Source organism: Pleuronectes platessa, chromosome 12 (assembly GCF_947347685.1).
Source record: "Pleuronectes platessa chromosome 12, fPlePla1.1, whole genome shotgun sequence".
NCBI classification, from domain to species: Eukaryota; Metazoa; Chordata; class Actinopteri; order Pleuronectiformes; family Pleuronectidae; genus Pleuronectes; species Pleuronectes platessa.
Window position 1 is genome coordinate 22,448,625 of NC_070637.1, and position 18,041 is coordinate 22,466,665.

At 44.2% G+C, this 18,041-nt stretch overlaps 2 protein-coding genes across 2 annotated transcripts in view; both read left to right on the top strand.

Annotated features, from left to right (window-relative positions):
- LOC128453128 (echinoderm microtubule-associated protein-like 6) overlaps window positions 1-10,528 on the top strand; it is a 33,110-nt gene extending 22,582 nt beyond the window's left edge. Inside the window, 16 exon segments of the mRNA XM_053435842.1 lie at window positions 142-235; window positions 324-424; window positions 1,163-1,365; window positions 2,708-2,819; window positions 3,201-3,328; window positions 3,879-4,020; window positions 4,140-4,292; window positions 4,391-4,522; window positions 4,661-4,749; window positions 5,004-5,180; window positions 5,386-5,620; window positions 5,692-5,818; window positions 9,134-9,212; window positions 9,299-9,428; window positions 9,760-9,858; window positions 10,482-10,528. Coding sequence (XP_053291817.1) covers window positions 142-235; window positions 324-424; window positions 1,163-1,365; window positions 2,708-2,819; window positions 3,201-3,328; window positions 3,879-4,020; window positions 4,140-4,292; window positions 4,391-4,522; window positions 4,661-4,749; window positions 5,004-5,180; window positions 5,386-5,620; window positions 5,692-5,818; window positions 9,134-9,212; window positions 9,299-9,428; window positions 9,760-9,858; window positions 10,482-10,528 — 2,048 coding nt within the window.
- LOC128453129 (echinoderm microtubule-associated protein-like 6) lies at window positions 9,888-16,183 on the top strand. The gene is made up of 11 exons (XM_053435843.1): window positions 9,888-10,782; window positions 10,922-11,130; window positions 11,229-11,386; window positions 11,481-11,595; window positions 11,682-11,870; window positions 11,972-12,144; window positions 12,344-12,506; window positions 12,608-12,711; window positions 12,821-12,974; window positions 13,203-13,303; window positions 13,596-16,183. The coding sequence occupies exons 1-11, from the start codon at window positions 10,641-10,643 to the stop codon at window positions 13,618-13,620; spliced, it is 1,533 nt and encodes a 510-aa protein (XP_053291818.1). The 5' UTR covers window positions 9,888-10,640; the 3' UTR covers window positions 13,621-16,183.
- Window positions 16,184-18,041: the final 1,858 nt, after the last annotated feature.

Below are 18,041 nucleotides of genomic sequence, written 5' to 3' on the forward strand. Positions count from 1 at the left end.
GTGTGTGTGTCTGTGACCCTGTTGACACCTGGTATCAACATCTGTCACTTTGAGTTCTGATCGATCAGATGACATGTGGACGTGTGAGGGCCCCGGTCATCAGCTGTAATATTACATCTGATATCTGTGTTCCTCCTGCAGCTGATGGAAAGAGTCTGGTCTCGGTGGGAGTCGATGACGGACACTCGATCGTCGTCTGGGACTGGAAGAGAGGAGAGAAACTCGCCACAGCCAGGTGCAGCCTGGTGTTAGAAAGGAATCAACACGTCCACTTGCTCGCTGTGACATTTTCCTGATGTTTACCTGTGTCTCTCTGTCTGCAGGGGTCATAAGGAGAAGATATTTGTGGTGAAGTGTAATCCCCTGGTGATGGACAAACTGGTCACCGTGGGAATCAAGCACATCAAGTTCTGGCAGCACGCAGGTAACACTGCAGGGGAGACGTTTGACCCTGGTTCAGTCAAACGTGGAGGACACTCATTAAAGCTACTGCAACAACCTAAAGTTTGACCTGAGGGTGTCAACGGGACTGGAAGTTCCTAATAGGGATTTAAAATGGGTTGAGTTCTCTTTAATTGGCTGTTTTACAGACACAACATTTGTTTCTGGTGCTGTTCTCGCCTTTTGTGCTACATTTAATTCCCCAGTTCACCATTAAGTTATTTTTACTCTATCGTCCTCCGCTGACTTTTCCCTGCTGCAGCAGCCGCTGTCCCAAAAGAGACAATTAATGTTTAAATGAAACTAATGAAGAATCATTTGCGAAAGTCTGTGACCTCGAGTTGTGAGTCACAACAACTTTGTCCAATCTAAAGACACACACACGATACGCTCAGTATTTTTTTATTCAATTTGAATCACACTTTCATTTTCTACAAATAAATGTGTTTAAATCTGCTTTGAAGTTATTGAATAATGATTCTCTCACAACAGCAGAATTGTGAAGTTTGTGTCCTTGACCTTTGACCTTTAACCACCTAAATATAATCAGTTAATCCGTGAGTTTAAGTGAACATTTGTACCAAATTTGAATGGATTCTCTCTTGGGGTTCTTCAGGTAACGTGTTCACAAAGTAAAGGGGATTTTGTGAGGTCACAGGGAGTTCCACTTTTGTCTCCTGGGCTAATCGTCCAGTTGAGCACCTCCACCTCTGTCCTCCAGGTGGCGGTCTGACCTCCAGGCGTGGAGTGTTCAGGAGCATCAGTCGGTTGGAGACCATGATGTCGGTGTGCTACGGACGCACCGAGGCGCTGGTGTTCACCGGAGCCGCCACCGGAGACGTTTACATCTGGAAGGAGCCGCTGCTGATGAAAACTGTCAAAGCTCACGATGGACCAGTGTTCGCCATGTTCTCCCTGGACAAGGTGTGTGTCTGTCTCTACTCATTTTTGAGAATTGTTATCATTTATTACACTTTATTGACTTACATAACCTTTAGGCTGAAGTTAAGCAGATTTTACAGATTTGAAGCATTGGAAGATTCTCTCACAGTAAGAAAAAATTCACTGGAGACAGAAGAAGTTTATTTCACACAATTTAGACAATGTTTGAGATAATGAGGTGTAAACACAGTGTTGTGCAAACATCTGGGTCCGCGTCCTCAGCTGGCGAATCTGTTTTCTGATTCAACAAACTGTTCATTCAGTTTCCACACAGTGAAAAGAGCTGTAAATGTCCTCGCTCTTGTTCCACAGACACATTTTGATTAACGATCGTGAACTGATCTCTGACAGATCCGTCGTTCACATAGAAAGTGAAGCAGCAGCAGAATGTGATGGATGAAATCAGCTCTGAGACGATTGATTGCAGGAGAGTGAGGCTGATTTCAGTCAGATCAAATTATAGACTCGCCCGGGATTACATCGTTTCCTGTGTGTTGACCAATCACGAGTCAGTCTCAGCTGTCAATCATGACGTCTAAGCTCTTTTTTTAATTCAATTCAATTAAAACCAAACTTGAACAAACACCAGTATGATAAGATTGACCTAAAATGACAGAACTCATTTTTGTCTACTTAGATTTGTGATAAAGCCAATAATGATCATCCATCACTTAACGCCCCTGAAGCAGAATCTCTTTATTATTGTGACAAGTCAGGGGCAGAAATGACAGTTTTTTTAGTCTCTAAGTTCTATCCTGAAGTATAAATAAAGTATTCAGAAGCAAACACTGTCTGTGAGAGAGTCTTCAGAGGAAACCGAGTGACTTCAAACAGATCTGAGGCTCTCAGGTTGAGTGGGAGGACGAGGGAGAAAAATCTGTCAGGAGAGAGGACGACAGCGCACAGCTCCGAGAGAGAGAGAGAGGGAGAGAGAGGGAGGGAGAGGGAGGGAGGGAGAGAGAGAGGGAGGGAGGATGGAGGATGCGACAGTATCTTAGAGAAGATAAATTATGACATACCAAGATATCTTCTGTTAGAGATGCAAGTTATATCTCTGGGTTCATGGACTTTTAAAACCACGCGTTCAGCACAGTAGAAATAAACCTCTGCGGTTGTTGTTCTGTATCATTCACATTTAAAGTCTTCACAGATGAATTTGTCAGAACTCGATGACCCTGACATCATTTATGGAGACAGATGTCAGAAGTAAGAGGATCTGTTGACCCGATTTTGAAATGATCAATCCCTAGTTGTTCTTGTTAGTGTTTGTTGTGGGGAAACAAAACCTGTGGATGAATCCTGATGAATGTAAATCTGCTGTCAGGGCTTCGTGACCGGCGGGAAGGACGGCGTGGTGGAGCTGTGGGACGACATGTTTGATCGCTGCCTGAAGACCTACGCCATCAAGAGAGCGTCTCTGTCTCCAGGCTCCAAAGGTACAAACACACAGATCAGCTCCAGACAGAATTATCCTCCTTCGATAGTCAGAGATAATCTGTTAACAGGGGTTCATTTGTATTTTCAAAGCTGTGTCAACCTCCTCTTATGTATTTTAGGTTTTCAGCATTCAAGTGTATTGAGCATCATAATTGTTGCTTCAGATTCCAGCAGTCACATGTAGTGTCCAACACTGCCACCACCTGGACACGTGGTGACACTGACTTTGAAACTGAAACAGATCTAGTGACTTCTCTCTGCTGACTTGATCTACCTCTGTGTGTGTGTGTGTGTGTGTGTGTGTGTGTGTGTGTGTGTGTGTTTGTGTGTGTGTGTGTGTGTTTGTGTTTTTGTGTGTGTGTGTGTGTCTGTGTGTACAGGCCTGCTGCTGGAGGACAACCCGTCCATCAGAGCCATCACTCTGGGTCATGGTCACATCCTGGTAGGAACCAAAAACGGAGAAGTACTAGAGATTGACAAGACTGGACCCATGACTCTGCTGGTGCAGGTATACACTGAGTGTGTCTCTATGTGTGTGTCTGTGTGTGTGTGTGTATGTGTGAGAGAGAGATGGTGAAAATCCTAGGGATTCTCTAAATGTCTGGTACTCTGGTACGGCACCTGTTGCCATGGTGAGGAGAGCTGTCTACTGCGGATCGATGGGCAGTTACACACACATACACACACAAACAAACACACACACACACACACACATACACACACACACACAAAAACACTCGCCTACTTTTGAAATGAAATGAACTTGGTGTGTGTCTTAGTCACATGAAGCTTGTGATATTTCCTCTGTGACATACCTGTGCTTTTAGATGTTGGTGTGTGCAGTGACGCAAACAGAAGTGTGTGTGTGTGGGTTTGTCTGTGTGTTTCTCTTTGTGTGTGTGTCTGTAAAGGTCTTGTGTGTTTAGGAATGTGTCTTTCTGTGTAGGTTTGGTTTGAGAAGTGTGGGAGGACATGATGAAGTGAACAGCAGAATGAATGTCTTCTTTTTGATTAACGTGTGTGTGTGTGTGTCTGTTTGTGTGTGGGTGTGTGTGTAGGGTCACATGGAGGGTGAAGTCTGGGGTCTGGCCCCCCACCCTCTCCTCCAGATCTGTGCCACCGTCAGTGACGATAAAACCCTGCGACTGTGGGAGACGTCGGCCAATCACCGCATGGTCGCCGTCCGCAAGCTGAAGAGAGGTCAGAGGAACCACCACAGGGCCAGAACACCAGAGTGGTTATGTCACCACAACAATCGAATACAAAGAGGAGGCAATCAATCAACTGTGTGTGTTTGTGTGTGTGTGTGTGTTTTCCAGGTGGCCGATGCTGCGTCTTCTCCCCCGATGGCAAGGCGTTGGCGGTCGGTCTGAGTGATGGCGGCGTCCTGGTGGTGAACGCTGACACGCTGGAGGATCTGTTGAGCTTCCACCATCGGCGTGATGCCATCTCTGACATCCGCTTCACCCCAGGTACACACAAACACACACACACACACACACACACACATATGCTCACACATATTGAGACAGACAATCCACTCATCCTTGTGTGGGACATCTTCTCTCAGACTCTGGAAAGTTCCTGGCGGTGGCGTCGCACGACAGCTTCGTGGACATCTACAACGTGCAGAGCAGTAAGAGAGTGGGGGTCTGTAAAGGAGCGTCCAGCTACATCACACACCTCGACTGGGACGCTCGAGGTAACACAACTTTTCTAATGCTGTTCGTTCCTGAGGTCGTCTTCCGTCAAAACGTGTCTTAGCTGTTTGTGTGTGTGTGTGTGTGTGTGTGTGTGTGTGTGTGTGTGTGTGTGTGTGTGTGTGTGTGTGTGTGTGTAGGTAAACTGCTGCAGGTCAACACAGGAGCTAAAGAGCAGCTTTTCTTCGAAGCCCCAAGAGGAAGAAGACAAACGATCAAGAACGCTGAGGTCAGGGTGTGTGTGTGGGTGTGTGTGTGTGTGTGTGTGTGTGTGTGTGCATGTGTGTATCTGGTCTGCAACCAACATGAACTTCCAACAGAGGTCATAACTCAGTCAGATCTGAACACACAAAAGTGAAACACACGTGCTCAGAGATACATTTTCAAATCCAATGATGTGGCTGCAGATGATGACACGTCTTCTCAGAAATGTTTGTGCGTCTTCCTCATATTGTCGTGTGTTTTACTTGGTTCGTTGTGTAGCTGGAGCGGATGGACTGGTCCAGCTGGACGTGCGTTCTGGGTTCAAGCTGTGAGGGAATCTGGCCGACGCACAGCGACATCACCGACGTCAACGCCGCGTCGCTCACCAGAGACCGAACCCTGCTCGCCACCGGAGACGACTTCGGCTTCCTCAAGCTGTTCAGCTACCCCGTCAGAGTAAGACAGGTTCACTGCTACACTCAGGTTTTACATTCAGCATAAGATATGTCCTTAAAAGGTCCAGAGATAATCCCTTAATCTGTATGAAAGTAAAATACTGAAATAACAAAAAATGTAAGATATGTGGTATAATAAAAGTATTTAGTACTATTGAATCGGTGTGAATGAGCAGGTGTATTTCTTTTCTCCGTCCTCCCTCCAGGGTCAGTACGCTCGTTTTAAGCGCTACGTAGGCCACAGCGCTCAGGTGACCAACGTCCGCTGGGCTCAGGATGACTCCACCCTACTGACCGTGGGCGGGGCTGACACCGCCCTGATGATCTGGGCGAGGGAACGAGGAGGCGGGGTCACTGGGGACGGGGAGGGGCCTCTGTTACGCGACAACCGACCCCTCGTGGACAGCGAGGAGTCGGACGACGACACCGAGGAGGATGGAGGTGGGTGAAGTTTGTAACTGCGCTGGTGGACCTGCGGGGGAGCAGCTGGTCATGACTGTTTGTGTTGAAAGGCTACGACAGCGACGTCGCCCGAGAGAAGACGGTGGATTACAGCACCAAGATTTACGCCGCCAGCCTCCGAGAGATGAGAGGAACCAAACCTCATCAACAGCTGAAGGAGCTGTCTGCTGAGGAGAGGTATACACACACACATGAACACACACACACACACACACACACACATTAATCACGATGACAACTACTTGTTTTGGGCAGGTGGGTATTTTGAGTTTAAAGCTGCACCAGACAAATCTGCTTGTTGGTGGAAACTAGTATTTGTCTCCACCTAGTGGCCAGAGACATTATATTAACTGGTTGTCCGTCTGTCCCATTCTTGTGAAGACGATATCTCAAGAACACTTATACTCATGGATTAACTGATTAGATTTAACCTTTTCACATTATACAAATTACAAATATTTCAATGAGACACAATTAAACTTATTTTAACCAGAACCCAATGCACACTTTACTTTGGACATGATTAACATCAAACTGTCCATCAGTCTCAGCTCTGTCCTCTCTGCTGTACTGAGCCCTTGTGGACAGACGATTCTGTGGTGACATGGTTTGATCTGCTCTTCGGGAACCAGGGGACAATCCCTCAGAATGTGTAGAAATATTTTTTCAAATTCCTTTTACAATCAAATACATTGATTAAAGAAGTTATTATTTTTAGGTAAAAAGTTGTTTTGTGTTGTTTTAATCGAGTCACATTCAGAGATGAGTCTCTTCTGTCAGACTCCGAGGTCACTGTAGGTTTTGTCTTCCTGGTGCAGGTTCAAACTCTGTCTGACTTTATGAAACTTCTCATCATGTTGTCGTCAGTGGTCCCAGTGACTGTTCCCAGTGTGTCAGTGTTGTTAGGTTTGTGTGTAGGTGTGTGTGTACTGGCTGCATGTACAGGCTTCTGCATGGTCACTGAATGTTGAGCTTCTGTCTTCAGGGGAAATTTACAAATCTGTAAAACCAAAATGTGACATCTCATCTGTCAACTGAAGATGATTAACTGAAATATTTGGAACACGGTCAGATCACGACACAATGAGGCTCCGAGCACTTGTCAAAGCTCCCGTACTAAAGCATTTTTAATGATTTTGTAGTTTGTCAGTTGTCTGTGGTCTTTTTTGTTCTTTTAATAGTCATTTCCAGCCCCTTTGTAGTTATTTACAATCTGTTTGAGGTTATTTTTTATCTCTTAGTTGTTGTTTTATGTTTTTTAAGTGATTTAGCATCTTTTTGTGGTCATTTTCTATCTGTACTCATTTTCTATTTGTGCTCATGTTTAGTTTCTTTGACGTTTTTTGTGTCTTCAATGTCAATGTCTGTCTCTTTACGGTTGTTTGCATCAGTTGTTTCTCCGTAGATGTTTAGTGTAAGCAGTATATCTTATAATGTAATTTTTTGTCTCTTTATTATTAGTTATTAACCATCTATTTTCTTCAGTTTTTTAAATGTCATTTTGTGTCTTTATATTTTTATATTTGATCTGTTTGTGATTATTTTCTGCTGTCTTCACACCCACTGATAATTTTTTTTTAACAATCAGTCACAGCTCAGGAGCCTCTGACCTCGGTGCTCACTCGGCCCATTATGTTATGTGTGCATGACCTACTGGATTTAAATCATCTAAAATTGTGATAATAAAGCCACAACTCCCCCGTCGAGCTGGTGATGCTCAGAAGCTCACAGCAGTTCGGACAGTGTTGTTTTGTTCACTTTGTGTCCTCATGTAGTTCTTAGTGTTTGTCCCTTGGTGGTCCCCTGACGTCCTGACTGTTCTTGCTGGTAGAAAGTCTTTAATATCTTTGTTGTGTTTTAACTTGCATTCCCCTGGAGGCAGGGCATTGTCAAGTAAGTATGAGCTGGTACTTACTCTGGTGATGGTTTTCAGAGAGGGAACATGTCGATGTGATGCAGGAGGTGTGATTTCATTAAACTGTGTTCGTTCTAGCTCATAAGTCATTACAGGAAAGAGTTGACCTCACATGACAGTGACAGAGACAGTGGGTGAATATCAGAGAGACGACAGAATAACCTTCACGAATCACGAATATTCTCAGATTTGAATGAATGGATTTTTTTTTAAAGAAGACTTGATGTGGGTCCGTCTGTTTCTGTATACATTTCTAACACTGAGCATAAATGAGCCTTCAGTAACGTCATTAGAGAATTGTGAGGCGGCAACAACCACAACACACACAAACACACACACACACAAACAAACAGCGTCAGACTGGGTAAAAACAAAAATAATTTGTAAGCTTAGACAATGCATGGACCTGGAGGGAGCTCAGCCCTGAATTAAATGTGTTCTACTGTTCTTCACATTGTTTCTGATGATGTTAAATTGTAGTTATTCTTTCTTTATTTTGGGGTCATCCTTTCATATGTTTCTCCTCCTCATCCTTTTCTTCCTCTCTTTTGCAATTTAAAACGACCTCCTCTGCCTCTTCCTCATCTTTCTCACATCTTGTTTTGGTCGTCCATCTTCTGCTCCTCTGTAGAGGAAGCGTTAGGATCTGATCCCCTCTGACCTCCTCACGGCCTGTGCATGTTAGCCTGTCAACGCCATTAGCTATGCTAGCATGTTAGCCTGACAGCAATGAAATATAAGGGAGCAGTAGCATGTTAGCATTTTGTCAGCATGTAGCTAGAGCCACAGTAAGTCACTTCAAAGTTTCTGTGAAGCATGAGGCCTGTATATGTGTGTGTGTGTGTGTTGGAGTGTGTCACTATGTGTGTGTGTGTGTGTGTGTGTGTGTGTGTTTGTGTGTGTGTGTGTGTGTGTATGTGTGTGTGTGTGTGTATGTGTGTGTGCTTTCTAAAGCTCTGTACCTTGGTTCTGTCCCTCTGCTGTCCAGGGGATCCAGGTAACACCTGCCCACCTGACTACCTGTTCCTTTGTGTTGTCTATCTCTTCATTTGTGTGTGTGTGTGTGTGTGTGTGTGTGTATGTGTGTGTGTATGTGTGTGTGTGTGTGTGTGTGTTTGCGCGCGCATCCCACTCCTGTCGACATCACCTCACATTGACAGCGTCCAAGAAGACAATGGTTGTCCTCAGAACTCAGCTACAGATAAATAACAACATGAGGAAGACTCTGATGATTGTTTGCAGTTCAGATCCAGATGTTGTGAACCACTGTCGACAGTTAAAGCAACACAATGGGTTTTTTATTGTGTCTCTGTCTCTGCCACAGAAACATTTGCGATAAAAATGGATTTGTTGTAACTTATCTGTAAAAATAACGTCCAGATGTGAACTCCAAACATCTGTCTGCATCAGTCCTGTCCGTCATGACACACTACTGTGTGACTGTCTGCCCTCAGGCCGACCACGCTGTCTCACTGTCTCCACCTGTCTGTCCTCCAGACGTCAGCTCGTTGGGATAAGAATGTTTCTCTTTGAAGGGGTTGATCGATGATGTCATTAATAGACGTATTGATCCTCAGGCCGCCGGTGAGTCGAGCGGCGCCGCAGCCAGAGAAACTCCAGAAGAACAACGTGTCCAAGAAGAAGAGACTAGTGGAGGTAAAGTTTGTGTCTCTCTGTCTCTCTCTCCCTCTGTCTGTCCATCCGTCCGGCCTCCTCCTCACCTCTGTCCCGTCCCTCTGCAGGACCTGGTCTTGGATCACGTGTTTGGTTTTCGAGGCTTCGATTGTCGTAACAACCTTCACTACCTCAACGACGGCTCGGAGATCGTCTATCACACCGCCGCCACGGCCATCGTCCACAGCCTCACCACCGGTAACCACAGCACGGCACATACTCATGACCCACACCTTGGTCATAGATCCACATGTATGAGCCGTGTGGTGGAGACCAAACAGAGATTTAAAAAAGGGGTTTTCCAACCTCTGAATCCAAGACTTGTGTAAACGCTGCTGGTCTCGTTTTAGTTCGAAAACTCTGGGGTTGTGTTTTATTCTGGACAAAAAGAAACTGAGACTTCAGTAAAGGATGACACAGATGCCCACGTTCTCTTCCTGATTGGTTCTTATGGGTCACATGACTTGACTACCATCAATGAAAGCGTCACATCGTCAGTAACGGTTCCACATGTTGTCTTCTGCTGCAGGAACTCAGAGTTTCTACCTGGAACACACTGACGACATCCTCTGTCTGACCGTCAACCAGCACCCGAAATACAAAAACGTCATCGCCACCGGACAGATCGGTACAGTGTCTGTGTGTGTGTGTGTGTGAGAGAGGGTGTTAGAGAGTGTGTGGTGTTCAGGAGGAGTGTGTGTGTGTGCATGGCAGTGTGTTTACTGCTAAATTAGTCCTGCTTTTCTCTCCTCTGCTTCCTGGTGAACATGCCTGCTTTACTTTTTCCCGCTGAGAAAATAGAAACGAGCCGATGACGCTAGCATCACTAAGCTTTGTCTGTAAAAAAACAAACACTTTTAGACCCTGAAGTGTGTTTTAAAAAGAAAAATAACTAATTTAAGCAGCAAGAATCTGTCCGTTTTTCATCAGTTTTGTTTGTTTGTGTGTTCTTTTGTTGTTTTTGTTTTTGTGTGTTTTGGCTGGCCTCATTTGTCACCATCGCTCTCACAACACCTCAGGTGACGTCAGTGAACTCCCAGGTAAAAACAAACAGCACTGCCTCTCCGATCAGGACAGACACCCTGAGACCCAGAGAAGAGCTGAAGTCTTTCATTACAACCTCCGGCTGCCACTGACTCAAACATTTCATTTTAATGGAACTCTTATAAATCATGCTGGAGCTTTCAGATGAAATAATCCTGGCTCCTGAATGTCCTCAGTGCTTTGAGCTGACGCTGCTCTGGTTCTCAGGGTGTCTGGAAGCTGCTCTGGTCCTCTATCTGCTCTGTTTGTCCTGAATGTTTCCTGTCGTTGTCACATTTTAGTCCCTCGTACTTTCTCCCTGTGACGTCCTCTGACCAGTTTCACCTTCACGCAGGCGCCACACCAACCATCCACGTGTGGGACGCCATGAGCAAACAGACCCTCTCCATCCTGCGCTGTCCTCACGCTAAAGGCGTCGGCTACGTCAACTTCAGCGCCACGGGGAAGCTGCTGCTGTCTGTCGGCGTGGAACCTGAACACACCATCACTGTGTGGCGCTGGCAGGAAGGTCAGACTCATATCTGATCAATAATTAAACACACCCACATTATTTCAGAAGCCCAGTGGCACAGGAATGAGCTTTCGATCGATATGAAGTTTGAGCAGAATTATTTTAAAATCCCTTCTAAAAAACGTATCCTGTGCAGGATCCAAGGTGTGCAGTAAAGGCGGACACCCGGACCGGATCTTCGTGGTGGAGTTTCGGCCGGACTCGGACTCCCAGTTCGTGTCAGTGGGAATCAAACATGTGAAGTTCTGGACGCTGGCTGGTGGTGCTCTGATGTACAAAAAGGGCGTGGTGGGGACTGTGGAGGACGGCAGGATGCAGACGATGCTCTCTGTCGCCTTCGGAGCCGTGAGTTCTCTGATACCTGATCAATAATTCTGATTTTGATCCAGTTTGTCAGCAGTGACATCATGTCTCTAGTTGACTGTGGACATTTGTTTTTGCAGAATAACCTGACGTTCACCGGAGCCATTAACGGGGACGTGTATGTGTGGCGGGACCACTACCTGCTGAGGGTGGTGGCGAAGGCTCACACCGGGCCCGTCTTCACCATGTACACCACGCTGAGGGACGGCCTCATCGTCACCGGTGGCAAGGAGAGGCCGTGAGTCCGTCAATCCTGTCTTCTCTTTGTGGAAGTGTTCTGTGTAGGGGCGTTTCAACAGGGGAGTTAAATCAGTGAACTGTTTGTGTGTCAGGACGAAGGAGGGCGGGGCCGTGAAGCTCTGGGATCAGGAGATGAAGCGCTGTCGAGCGTTCCAGCTGGAGACGGGACAGCAGGTGGAGTGTGTCCGGTCCGTCTGCCGAGGAAAAGTGAGACCCTTTTTTATTTTCATTAGTTTCATTCTTCCATCGTCTCCAAACTATCTCCTCACCTCTTCCTCCTTCTCCTCCCTCAGGGGAAGATCCTGGTTGGGACAAAGGACGGGGAGGTCATCGAGGTCGGGGAGAAGAACGCGGCGTCCAACCTGCTGCTGGACAGTCACGCTCGGGGGGGAATCTGGGGTCTGACCAATCACCCTGTTAAAGACTTCTGCGTCACCGCCAGTGACGACGCCACCATCAGACTCTGGGACCTCACGGACAAGGTACAGTTTACTGTCCTATACTGCAGCCAGCCACCAGGGGGCGTAATAATTTTGTTCATGGCCGGTGACTGTCCTGTTTCCTTCTCTCACTCTCTGTTTAGAAACTGTTGAACAAGGTGTGTGTCGGCCACGCCGCTCGCTGTGTGACCTACAGCTCTGACGGAGAGATGCTGGCAGTGGGGATGAAGAACGGCGAGTTCCTCATCCTCCTCGCCAACACGCTCAAGATGTGGGCGAAGAAACGAGATCGCAGCGTCACCATCCAGGACATCCGGTAGGAGAGAGAGAGAGTGTCTATAGACATGGCTGACCAATCAGAGCAGGCAGGGCTTTATCAGTGGGTGGGGGTCTTAAAGAGACAGGAGCTAAAACCAAGTGTTTGAGACAGTGGCTGAAGAGAGGAGCTGCAGCAGTGGACAGATTGAGGTGTTTTCTGAACATTTGACATTAATAACACTGATTGAAATCACCAGGTTCAGTCCGGACCGGCAGCTGTTGGCCGTCGGCTCCGTGGACAACACGGTGGATGTGTACGATGTGAGCAGCGGACCGAGTCTGAACCGACTGGTTTACTGCAGCGACATCCCTGCTTTCATCCTGCAGCTCGACTTCTCTGCTGACAGCTGCTACATACAGGTTTATACACATGTATACATGCACACACACAGTATATATACATAGGTCACTTCATCTAAGTACCTTACATTTTGTCTGTGTGTGTCTGTGTGTGTGTGAAGGTGTCCACAGGCGTTTATAAGCGGCAGGTTTTCGAGGTTCCTTCAGGGAAGCTGATAAACGACCAAATCATCATCGACAGAATCACGTGGGCGACCTGGACCAGGTAACAGGTTCCTTTTTTCTTTTTTAATTCAACTGCAGCCTGATAATCCTGAGTTATAATATCAACGGTGAGTTCAGCTGCTCTGAATCAACACGGTTTTCTGCCTCAGTATTCTGGGAGATGAGGTTTTGGGGATTTGGCCTCGAAACTCAGACAAAGCCGACGTGAACTGTGCCTGCGTCTCTCACGCCGGCATGAACATCGTCTCCGGAGACGACTTCGGATTGGTCAAACTGTTCGACTTCCCCTGCACAGAGAAGTTTGTGAGTCACTGATTTATTTATTTTCTTTATGCCTTTAGTCTTTAATCCTTTTGAAAAAACAGTGGTGTTGAATATCTTTACTTAAGACAACCAAACTCATAGACTTAATTAACTTTAAATCCAGAATGTTCATGTATACAATATAAGACATTTAACCATTACCACGACCCCACTTAATTAATTATCATTATAATTATGATTAAGGAGAAACTTGTTTTCTGTCTTCAGGCCAAACACAAGCGCTACCTCGGCCACTCGGCTCATGTGACCAACATCCGCTTCTCTCACGACGACAAATACGTGATCAGCACAGGAGGAGACGACTGCAGGTAAACTGATCGATAACGAGCCGGACAATGTTGAGAGTTTTCTTTACTAGTTTCTAGTCTTTACTTTACATAAATCAGTTACGTATAAATTATATATACAGTCTATGGTATAAATAAACGTTATCAGGAGTCAAATCAACTAGTTTATGAAATATTACTGAAAACCAAATGTCAGAATACTGAGTCTATAAAAATAGAGAAAGTATCATCTGAGAACCAGGAACTCGCACAGTTACAGTTTTGAGTTTCTGATGTTTTTAATGTGTTGATGTCTGTTGTGTGTCTGTTGCAGTGTGTTCGTGTGGAAATGTCTGTGAACGCACAGATTTCTGCCGTCCGCAGACGCTTTGATCCAAAGCACCTTTGACAGCACCACAAGTGGATCCGGGGGGAATCGGACCCACAACCTGAGCCACCACCGACCTTTTTCTTGGTGACAGGGCGGAGGACTACAGACTGCTGCCGGCCCATCGATCCACGGCACATGATGGATCATATGATGGATCACATGATGGATCACATGATGGATCACATGACACTCTACAGACCACGAAAAGGTGACAAGGAAAGAGAAGATTCCTCAGAGACAACATCAAATGGTTTTGATGAAAACTTTCTTGCTTGGTTCCATTTTTCTTGTGAACAGTTTGAATCTCACTCGATCAGCACAGTGACGGGAGGTTTCATGTTCTGATCAGATTCACTCAGAACGGCCGCGTGTTTTTAAACAAACTGCGTCTCCGGGTCGTTCACCGAAGACGTGAAGAGAGAAACGTTCAGCTCCATCTGTCGGAGCTTCTCAGACAAAATGTGAAGCACTTTCTGACCAGGCTGCTTTTATAAAAGCTTTAATTATGATTAATAAATCCTTTAACAAGCATTTCATTCAAACAAATATTTGCCAATTTGGGATAAATCCTCCATATACGAGATATTTTTTCTTTTTATCTCTAAGGTTTTTTAATAACCATCAATTCAATTCAATTTTTCTCTTACACACTAAACGATAGAGACACACAACAGTTCCCACAAGAAGGATTTCAAAATCTTTTTATAATTATTTACAGCTGCAGAATTATTAACTTTGACTGTTGATGTAGAATCGTCTGAATGTGGAAAGAAAAGTAAATATGAAGTGTTGATGATCAGAGTTCTGTTGTTTGAATGAATCTGAGTAAACCTTTTTGATCATCAGTAAATAAACTATCAATAACTGAACATTAATGAAAAATGCTGTGTAAGAAAATAACCAATAAGTTAAAAAAAGAAATACTAAACATGAATAACCAATTAAAATAAATGTCCCCTTATAGTCTTTTATAAACCTTTAATGTTTTGGCGTATCAGTGTTTTTCTAGTCAATTATAAAGTATACTATTACGTGTAACACACTTTCCAATAAGTCTTGAGTTCTGCAGCTGTAAATGTTGAGAATTAAATGAATTACCTTCAGTTATAAACGATAATGACTCATTTATAATAGAAGGAGAGTTTCTGAAGGCTCCAGTTGAGAAGGACTCATGAGTCTTACAACAAACACTAATGATTCATCTGGTTAATGTGGTCAAACAGACAAAGTGTCACATGAAACGAGGATTTTATTTCTTCTTGTAACTGAGCTATGGAGAGTTTGAAAACGATAAATTAATCATGAATGAATCTGTTGATTAAAGCTTGTGAACTATCATCAGGAAGTTGAATAACAAACAAACCATGATACAAGATTCAGCTTTTGTCATTAAACAGTTTCCTCCTGTCCAGGGGCCAGACGCACAAAACGTTCACAACTAAATCACACAAGTCGGAAATACTCGCACACAAGTTTTTCCCTCCTGAAACTCTTGTTTGATCATGTTTTTATCTCTCAAGTGAAAATATCTTGTTGTAACATGAAAAACATCTTGAACCTCTCACATTATAACATGATGCTGATAAATATAATACGTTTCTTAAAGTCAAACAAAGAAACTGAATAACAGCTTGGAAATCAAATCAAACTTTTTTCTTCTATTCTTAATTAAACCGGATAAAGATCTGAAAAGGTGCAGAGTCAGTTTCAGCATTTTTTAGTCTATAATTGTTTTATTGTTTTGGGCGAAATAATCATTTTCTTATTTGTGCCTTTAATCGTCTCATCAGTCACAGCGACCTAAATAAATAATCTGTTTTGATTAAATTCCATCTGGAGACACTCAAATTCTTCTTCTTCACAAATGTAAATAAAAGTTTGTGTTGGCATCATTCACACGTTTGACCCCTGGATTCAGTCTCGTCGCGCTCAGAAAAAAAAAACTATCAAATGAAGAGTTTACAGAAGCTGATGGGAACATTTTTGGAGAATAAACTGTAACAGAGTCAGTTTCTGCTCAGATTAGAAAACTCCTTCTGCGTTGGAAGAAATTATATTTAATTATATTTACAGAAACATCCTTGAGTTTGTAAAGTCACGTCTCATTTCGGTGTCTCATCACTTAAGTGCCTTTCAGGGTCTTTCTACCTGTGTTCGTTTGCTTCAGTTATGTTTTTTTTATTTATGGGGGGGGCTGCACCGTTGTTTTTTTAAACGCATATTTAAACTTATTTTGTACTTGTACACTGTCTGGTGCTACTCTGAGAATGTTCAAACTTGTATTCATCCAAAATGTATAAAAAAGAAGCATTTTGCTTTGCTGCTGCTTTTACTTTGAAACATTCAAAGCAACGTGATCGTAAAAAACAACACTGGAGAAAAATATATGTTCAGAGAAATATTTATGGAAAATACATAGATGTTATTTATGAGAGTGTGGATGAGTTTTTGTGTCTGAACTGTTGAATATTAACTGTTGTGAAAAGTGTCAAAGAGTCTGTTTGTGTCGAGATAAACAGAGAAAAAGAGAAAACTCACCTGATGTGTCGACTCGCCTTCTTCGATGTACTGGATTCCCTGAGGTCACTGAAGTAAACACGTTCATCCACAGGGTCAGGTTTCTATTTCTGCCAAGAAAAAATCCTCAAATGCTTCAGGTTCATTTCACGACATATAAATTTAGTTTGCTGAAACAAATACATCTTTTAAATGATAATTAGATAAAATCATTTGTCCTTCGTATAATCCTTTATTAGTCACACAATGGGACATTTGTAGTATTACAGCAGCAAGAGTCAAAAAGACATCAGCTGGTGATAAGTAACATGTAATACTAAAGTGTGAGGAATAAATAAATATGGAAATATATGAATGTAATTAAACAGTATACAGTGTATAGACAGTAAAGATATGTGCAGTGTGATTATATGTACAGTGAATGTATTTCACATGAACCGTTGATATTGCACAAGCAGATGAATCTGGACCAGTAAAGAGTTAAAATGCAAGAGTGCAGTCCATAAGGAAGGTGAATAGTTTTTACTGGCAGCAGAGCTGCTTGTACGTGTCTTACAGGTTTTATAATCCAACATCTCAAGCTCCACCCTCTTCTGACACCTGATAAACCAGGAAATATTTGTTCCTCCCTGAAGAGACGCAGGCGGAAAACCAAACGATCACATTCACCTTCCAAACCAAACCCAACTAGACCAAACGTCCTGAGTGAGACCAGCTAAAGTATGGACTTTTGTCTGGACCATCAGCAGCCAGTGTGTGTCGTCTGCAGAGATTCAGAACAACCCACCGACCACAGATTCGGACCTGTCGAAGAAGCTGCAAAGCAATCCAAGAGGCAGCTTCAGGAAACTCTGGAGCCCTTGAAGGAGAAGTTACAGAGTTTTGAACGTGTTAAAATAGAGTTTGAACAAACAGCAAAACACATTAAGGTCCAGGCCCGTCACACAGAGAGGCAGATCAAGGAGCAGTTTGAAAAGCTTCATCGGTTTCTAGAGGAGGAAGAGGAGGCTAGGATGGCTGCACTGAGGGTGGAAGAGGAGCAGAAGATCTGGAGGATGAAGATGAAGATTGAGTCTCTGAGCAGAGAAATAACAGCTCTTACAGACCAGGTCAGAACCACAGAGGACGAGCTGAGAGCTGACAACGTCTCGTTCCTGCTCAACTACAAGGCTCCAGTGGAACGAGTCCAGCAGCGCCCCCTGCTGGAAGAACCACAGCTGGCCTCAGGAGCTCTGATAGAGAAGGCCAAACATCTGGGCAACCTGAGCTTCAACATCTGGAACAAGATGAAGGACCTGGTCTCCTACAGTCCTGTGGTTCTGGACCCAAACTCTGCTCATCCAGTACTCGTCCTGTCTGAAGGTCTGACCAGTTTGATACGAGGACAGGAAAAGAATATTCCTGACAATCCAGAGAGGTTTGATCATTACTTCTCAGTCCTGGGATCTGAGGGTTTTAACTCAGGGACTCACAGCTGGGACGTCCTGGTTGGACATAGTGCTTACTGGAAACTGGGTGTAAAAGCAGAGTCTGCCCAGAGGAAGATAATCAATCTGTCTGGATCATGGGGGATATGGTTCTGTGAAGGTAAATACTCAGCATGGTCTTCATCAGCATCATCTGTTCTCTCTGTTCAGAAGATCGAGAAGATCAGAGTGAAACTGGACTGGAACAGAGGACAACTGTCGTTCACTGATCCTGACACTAACAAACACATTCACAACTTAACACACACTTTCACTGAGAAGATGTTTCCATACTTTAGCACTGGAGATCACTTGAGGCTGTTACCTGTGAATGTCTCTGTGACACTGGATCAGCGCAGGAAGAGATAAAGATTTTATGTAAGAGAAATCTTCTGAATATAAATGT

Excerpts from the sequence above, each read along its gene's own strand:
- LOC128453129 (XM_053435843.1), top strand. The coding sequence starts at position 10,641 with ATGAGCAAACAGACCCTCTCCATCCTGCGCTGTCCTCACGCTAAAGGC. Across the intron at positions 12,145-12,343 it reads GTCACCATCCAGGACATCCG|GTTCAGTCCGGACCGGCAGC; the intron begins GTAGGAGAGAGA and ends TGAAATCACCAG. Across the intron at positions 13,304-13,595 it reads ACAGGAGGAGACGACTGCAG|TGTGTTCGTGTGGAAATGTC; the intron begins GTAAACTGATCG and ends TGTCTGTTGCAG.